At 66.3% G+C, this 7,377-nt stretch overlaps 2 protein-coding genes across 2 annotated transcripts; one reads left to right on the forward strand and one right to left on the reverse strand.

Annotated features, from left to right (window-relative positions):
• Positions 1-1,115: 1,115 nt before the first annotated feature.
• Positions 1,116-2,765, forward strand: PFL1_06329 (uncharacterized protein; the record flags this gene model as incomplete). The annotated part of the gene is made up of 2 exons (XM_007883870.1): positions 1,116-1,703; positions 1,857-2,765. The coding sequence occupies 2 exons, from the start codon at positions 1,116-1,118 to the stop codon at positions 2,763-2,765; spliced, it is 1,497 nt and encodes a 498-aa protein (XP_007882061.1).
• Positions 2,766-3,169: 404 nt separating this feature from the next.
• PFL1_06330 (uncharacterized protein) lies at positions 3,170-6,966 on the reverse strand (the record flags this gene model as incomplete). The annotated part of the gene is made up of 3 exons (XM_007883871.1): positions 3,170-4,552; positions 4,672-4,928; positions 6,738-6,966. 3 exons carry the CDS (start codon positions 6,964-6,966, stop codon positions 3,170-3,172), a joined length of 1,869 nt encoding a protein of 622 aa, XP_007882062.1.
• Between the last annotated feature and the right edge of the window lie 411 nt (positions 6,967-7,377).

Below are 7,377 nucleotides of genomic sequence, written 5' to 3' on the forward strand. Positions count from 1 at the left end.
GTGGCCCTCCTCGAGCGGCAGCCAGGCAATGCAAGGCGAGCGAGGCCGGCAGAGAGCAGAGGCCGGCCCTACATGACAGAGCAGGCCGCCCCTCCCCCCGGGCCAGCATGCCGCGCCGGATCCACCAGTTCCAGACTCTGTCTTGCTCGCCCAGCGACCATCTCGCTGTCTTGCCCTCGAAAGAAGCATCGTCGGTTCGATCCTGCCTCTGTCGCTGTCGCTGTAGGACGGTGAGAATCCAGTGAGAGGGCCGCACAGTACGCGTTGTCTTAGCAGGACATCATCCTACATTCGCTCCTTTGGTGACTGCTCCCCGCTCTCTCCAGCGCTCTCACAGACTCATCCTGCCCTCGCTCCGCACACCTTATCCTCCTCGCTTGGCTACCGCTACCCTACCCGCCGTCGCTTGCTGCCTTGCCTTGCCTCGCCTTGCACTCCGACCCGTATCCGGCCCAACATCCGACCTTAGGTCATCGACGGCACCTGAGCCAGCGTCGCCCCTCTCTTGCCAGCACAACAACAAGGAGATCAAGAAGGACGAGGAGATGGAGACGATCCACGAAGTCGTCCCCCTCTTTCCCCGCCGCTCCGCCTCACTACGACCACACCATACCCTCGCACCGCTTCCTGCCTCTCCATCCTCCCCTACACCACGCTCTTCCTCCTCGAACCGTCCGGCCACGGCCAACCCGAGCATTGGCGGCGGCAGCAGCAGCCTCGTCGGAACCACAGCGAGGGACAAGTCGTATCGCAAACGAGTTCCACCCCCTCTCGCCCTCGTGCAGGCGACGGCTTCGCCAAGTGTGGATCCATCTTCGCCCGTCTCGCCGACCACTGCGAGCTCGAGCAGGACGGCGTTGAGATCGAGCCTCGAGCAGCAGCCGCGCAGCGTGACCGCGGGGCCATTCTCGCTCCATCCCTCGTATACGCGCACTCGTCGATCCAGCCTCTCGCCCACCTCGGCGCGCCCCATCCACCACCACCACCACCACCACCAACACGCCATCGCGATCGGCGTCGACGAGTACGGACGTCGAGGCTCGGCATCCTCTTCCACCTCGGACTCGACCGCCTCTTCCTCGGCCTCATCAGCCACGATCCACGCCGGCACGACAATGGTGGAAGACCGACGCGGAAGCGATGGCAGCGCCGCCAGTACGGCGCACAGCATCGGCGGCGGCAGCGTCGACGAGACCAAGGCGTGGGACGGTACTGCATCGACAGCGCCGACGACCTCGGCGATCACCACGTCCAAGGGCTACGTGACGAGTACATCGTCGTTTTGCGGGACACCCGACATCTATGGCTACCACACCACGACGCGGGCCCGCGAGGCAAAGGTCCACGTCCTAAACGTCCCCACGGCCGTCTCGTTTGTCCCGACCGACCAGCCTCAGACGGCCATCAGCATCACAGAGGATCGTATCGTGATCGACACCATCTACCCTCCCACGCTCTCATCCTGCTCCGACCACGATGGCGGCGCCGACGACCAAGAGGGAGGAGCAGGAGCGATGAGGGCCGGCGATGGCGGGCCAGCGGCGACGGGTGCAAAGAGGAACCTGCGAGGGGACAAGAGGAGAACAGCAGCGGCCGATACGATCCACATGCTTCGGGACCACGAGGCGAGCCTGCTCCTCGCCCTCGAACAGGTCAAGACGCTGCACGTCGGATCCACCATCGAGGACGAAATCGAGCTGACCGTGAGGGGCACCACCGTCTTCCCGCCTCCGCTCGTCGGTGCGCGCATGGGCGCCAAAGCGACGTCGTCGACGGCGACGGAAGGCCAGGCCGACTGTCCGTGCATCTGCTGCAGCGTTGGCTGTACGGCCCCGCACTTTGCCTCGACGCCACAGGCGGGCATCGAGACGCGGCTCGCACCGCTACCGGCGCCGCTGCCGCTGGCGGGATCGCATTCGTCGTCGTCGACGACAACGGCTTCTTCGATGCCGCCCACGCCGACGACGCCGTACCACCGCGGCGTCGAGGCGGGCGAGGTGCTGCCTCCGATCTTTGATCTGCACCACCACGTCGACCCATCGTGCGACCCGGATCCGTACGAGGTCAAGGGCCCCGTCGTGTCGAGGTCCGTCCGTGTCGATCCGGTCGAGACGACGCGCATCTCTTCGATCAACGACCCGACACGCTGCCCGGACACGTCGCACCTCGTCGCTGGTCAGCTGGCTTCCAACGCCGTCGTCCCGCCGCCGCGCAGGAGCTCGAAGCTGTACGCCGTCGGCGCCAGGAGGGGGGCGAGGAGCAGCGGCAACCTCCCCGCCACGGCTGCCACCGCTGCCACCTCGCCCTCGTCCCCTACGTTTGCGTCGAGGTACAACGGCACCCCGACACGCGGCATCAGCGCAAACGAGGGCGTGATCCAGCCCAGGTCAGGGCGGAGGAGCCTCGACTCGTCCCTCGCTGCGCGCCCGCCCGTCGAGACCGCCCCGCCTCTGCCCGCATCCCGCTCCGCCCTCGTCCAAGGCTCCGCCACCGATCGCGGCGAAAAGCAGGCTGCGGTCTCGGTGCTTCCTCGTCCTCCTCTTCCTCCGCTGCCCGCCAGCGAGCGGGAGCAGCTCGATAGGCAGCAGCCCAGGCTACGCAAGAAGGAGTCGACTCTATCACGGCTGCGCAGGTCCCTCAGCACCACCATTCGCAGGAAGAGGGCCTCCAGCGGCGCTCCCGACGCCATCGATGGCCACGAGGGCAACCTCGCACCACCGGCTGCTTCTCACCCAAATGAGTTTGGCGCCGTACGAGCTCAGTGACGAGCACACTCCCACCATGCACGTCCTCGGTGGACGAAGCGGTGGACGAGGCTGAGGACGAGGCGGAGCTGGTTGTACGAGGAAGCTTGGATTCGCTGATGTAGGAAACAAGACGGAGCGCCGAGAGACAAAGACTAGAGGGCCTGTGTAGCAGGCAAGAGCGGGCCTCTCGTCTTGATGGAAGCGGCAACGGGCGATAGCGGCCCTGTTTTTTCGTGCGTGAGTGCGTGACTGGAAGACCATCGAGGCGCGACGACAGAGACAGAGGGAGACGTGGAAAAAGGCAGACGGGGAGACGGGGGAAAGACAACGAGACGGTCCATCGGTAATGCTTGATGTTTGTGTGTTCGAGACGAAGGGCGTGACGCAGGCGGGACGGGACAGGCGGCGGGGGGGCCTTGCCTCTAGGCATCGTCGGCGCCGCCGTACTTGGGGACCCACATCTCGCCCTGGACCCAGGTGCGCAGCTGGTCCTCGTCCATGCTGGCCGTGTAGCCGCCGTCGTTTGCGACCTTTTGCTTGTTGGCCATCTGGATGCAGCGGACGGCAATGTCGCGGCTGATTTCGCGGATGCGGTCCGTCTTGGGGTAGAGGCGCCCCTCGTCGCGCTCGGCCTGGGTGAGGGCGTCGGAGAGGGCGAGGGCGCTCTCGGTGACGATCTCGTTGGTGATGCGCGAGGCCTTGCAGAGCGCGGCGCACAGGCCGATGCCGGGGAAGACGAGGAAGTTGTTGCCCTGGCCCGGGATCAGCCGCTTGCCCGTCGGCGACTGCGACGCGTCAATCTCGGGGAACGGCGACCCGGCGGCAAAGAGGACGCGGCCCTCGGTGAAGCGCACCGCCTCCTCGTAGGTGCACTCGCTGTTGTCGGTCGGGTTCGACAGCGGGAAGATGATGGGGCGCTTGTTCATGTCGGCCACCTTGCGGATCACGGTCTCGTCAAACGTGCCGCGCACCGTCGACAGGCCGACGAGCGCCGTCGGCTTGACGTAGTCGACGGCGTCGGCGAGCGACTTGAACTGCTTGCCCTCGTTGTCGGTGCGCGCAAAGTAGACCTTGTGATCCGGCAGCTTGTCGCCGCGATCCCGGGTGACGAGGCCCTTGGAGTCAAAGATCCACACGCGCTCCCGCGCCTCGTCCTCGGTCAGGCCCTGGCGCATAAAGAAGCTGAGCAGCTGCTTGCCCACGCCGACGGCCGCCGAGCCGGCGCCCGCCATGAGGATCCGCTGGTCCCACAGCGGCTTGCCGCTCTCCTTGGCCGCGATCCGCGCCGCGTTGGTGAAGCCGGCCAGGATGACGCTGCCGGTGCCCTGGATGTCGTCGTTGAACATGGGGTACTTGTTCTGGTAGCGTTCGAGGAACATGAAGGCGTTCTCCGAGGTGAAGTCCTCAAACTGGATGATGAGGTTGGGGTACTTGGCGTGCAGCGCCTCCATGACCTCGTCGAGGAACTCGACGTACTCGTCGGTGCCCGGCCGCTCGCGTCGGAGGCCGAGGTAGAGCGGGTCCTCGAGGTTCTTTTTGTTGTTGGTGCCCAGGTCGACGACAATGGGCACCGTGGCGCGAGGGTGGATGCCGGCGCCGGCGACGTAGAGCGAGAGCTTGCCAATCGAGATGCCCTGGCCGTTCCAGCCGAGGTCGCCGAGGCCAAGGATGCGGGAGCCGTCGGTGATGACGGCGATGCGGGGCGCGCCCGAGGGGACGGGCCAGTTGTCGACCAGCTCAGCCACCCGGCCCTTGTCCTCGAGCGAGATCGAAAGGCCTTCGGGACGGCGGTAGATTTCCGAGAACTGCGGGGTGATGGGAAGAAGGAGACCTTGGTCAGCGATCCGTGCTGGTGCCGGTGCTCGTGGTCTAGCCCTCGCGACCGAAGAGGGTCCAAAGGTCCGCCAGCCGGGCCACGGCTCACCTTCTGGCACGCCTCGCCGACGGTGGGCGTGTAGATCAGGGGGAGGCACTCTTCCATGTGCTCCATGACGAGGGCGTAGAAGAGCCTCGTATTCGTCTGGCGCAGGCTGGCGAGGAAGACGTACTTCTCGAGCGGGGTCGACTTGTTGCGGAGCTGCTTGGTGACGCGGAGCAGCTGGACGCTGAGGCTCTGGCGCGCCGGGGGCAGGAGACCGCGGAGGCCGAGCTGGTCGCGCTTGTCATACGAGAAGGCGGTGTCTTTGTTGGCGAAGGGGTCGGCGTAGATGAGGTCAGCGTTGGTCGCTTCGCGGCGTGCAGAGGAGCTGGCAAAGGAGCGTGCGGACGGCGGCGACGACGCCGAAGAATGGGGTGGCGGGAAGACCGAGGGCCCGGCGACGGCACCGACCCTGGCACCACCCTGGCGGCTCGCCGCGGCTGCCCGACGGGCTGTCCAAGGTAGCACCGAGGCGAACATGGTGGGCGCCGGCGACAAGAGCGAAGAGCGAAGAGCGGAAGTATGCAGCAGCGTCGGAGCGGAACGGAACGGAGACGACGAGGAGCAGCAAGCAGCAACGGCGAGCAACGAGCGGGGCGGAGGCGGGGCGAGGGCGACAAAGAAAGTGGCACGAGGAGTGTCGAGAGAGAGGGAGAGGGTGTGGACGTGGACGTGGAGGTAGACGGTGACGGTGACGGGGAGAGGGGGGGGCGTAGGAGAGAGGAAGACACCGACAAGGCACCGGTCCAAGGTGAAATGGGGCCCGGACGCCCTTCTCCAGATGGACGGGATGGATGGATCGACGGGCCACACGAGTCACCGCACGGTTGCTCTGAGAAGAAGCAGGTAGGCAAGCAAGTGGAGAGGACGCACCGCGGCGGCGCCCCGGCCAATTTGGGCCAGCTGCCCGCCTCCACGGCTTCACCCGAAGTCCCAACAATTTCCGGGTCCCGCGTCGGGCTGGGGGGAGGAACAAACCTGGACGGCCCGCTCCGCCCCCAAACGTTGCTGTTCTGCGTCGCTCTATCTGAGCTCGCCCGCCAGATGCCAGGATGCGACTGCAGCATGCTTGGGCAGGGCCTGAGCCTGCGCCTGTGCGTCTCTCGACACCAAGGCATCGAGGGGCAAAGCTGCGAGAGCGGGGGATGCTCGGAGGGACACGGAAGCAGGATGCCATGCCGTGCCGTCCGTTGCAGCCTCGACGGCGAGATGCCAGCAAAGCTGAGGGAGCGGTCCGCCAGCGCTGCCTCGTCCAAGCCAACCCGACTCGAAGCAAGCAACGACGCTGCGTTGCCGGTGCCATCGAATCACGGCGCACGAAGCTCGTCTCGTCGTACGTACGACGATGGTACAGTAAAGCCCCGCGCTCGCCGGAGCAGAACGGGGCCTACGTCGCCGCATTTGCCATGCCGAACACGGCTCGAGTGGGGAAAGAGGCGTCGGAAACAAGGCGAGCCTAAACCCAGCGGACCGCCGCACCGGGCGGAAGCAAGCAAGCCGCCAGGCCGCCAGCAGGCTAGGGATAACCAGCCACGCTGCCTCATGCAGGCCCGCCCGAGCTCCTCCAGCTTCATGCCCCTCCACAGCGACAAATCAACGGCGCGCCAGCCAGCGCAGGCCAGAGCAACACCAAAAGGCAAGGGTTTTGCCTAGGGAAGGGGCGTCGCCGGACCGGCCGCCGACAAGACGCTGCTGTCCTCGCTCTCTGCTGCTGCGCCGCGCGAAGAAGCCCAAGAAGTGGTGCAAAGCACCACCGCCCAGCCTGGCTGCCGGCCTGCCTGCAAGCTATCGCTCCGTAGCCGCCGGTATCTAAGCCTGGCCGGGAACCCTAGCAACGAGCGGAAGGAACCGGAAGGAAAGCTTCACCGGCGAACAGGCCTGACATGGCAGGTTGGCCAGCGGGAAACTCTGCGCTGCCGTGTTGGCCGAGCATTGCCACGAACCAACGACGCCGACGAGGCAGCGGGACGGAGGGCCAAGCTGGTTCTAGAGTCGCTGCGGACGCCGCCGGAGAACAGAGCAAGAAGCAGACGGCCGACGCCAGGCAGGAAAAGCGCTGAAGCCCAACTCACCCTGGTTTGTGAAGACGTCGCGAAGGTTGGCGGCGCCGCCGTAGGGGTGCTTGGCAATGGCGAGGTGGAGGTTGTCCTCGCGCGGGTCGTCGCTGGTCTTGTGGTCGGGCGTGGGCTGCGGAGGCTTGATGTGGGTGCCATTGGCCGTCGTCACCGCCGCCTTGGAGGGCGTGGTGGGTGCGGCGGCGGCGTAGGTGGTCTTGGGGCCGTCGGCAACGGGAGGCGTCATGATGGTAGCGGCTAGCAAAAGAGGTGCTGAGCGGAAGAGGCGACGAGGCGTGGACGAGACGGAGAGCACGACCCGGAACAGATGATAGCTCGGGGCGAGGAAGGTGGAGCGGTGGTGGTGGTGGTGGTGGTAGCGAGCAGCCACGGCAACGGCGGTGGAGGAGGAAGGATGAGAGGGGACAGAAGGCGATGCAGGCAAGGCGCAGAGGCGGGCAGAGAGGCCTTATATCCATTATGCCGGAAGCTGCCGGATGGCCCTGCCAGGATGGACGCCTCGACCACGTCGGCTGGCCCGCGATACACGCCGACAGGTCGACCTAGCCTGGCGGTGCTCGAACAGCGAAGCGCAACCAGGGGCCAACACCGCAGCGCAGATGCCGGCCGCCCCCCGCCCCCCCGCTGCGGACGGAGG

This window comes from Pseudozyma flocculosa (genome assembly GCF_000417875.1).
Source record: "Pseudozyma flocculosa PF-1 unplaced genomic scaffold scaffold00025, whole genome shotgun sequence".
Taxonomy (NCBI): Eukaryota; Fungi; Basidiomycota; class Ustilaginomycetes; order Ustilaginales; family Ustilaginaceae; genus Pseudozyma; species Pseudozyma flocculosa.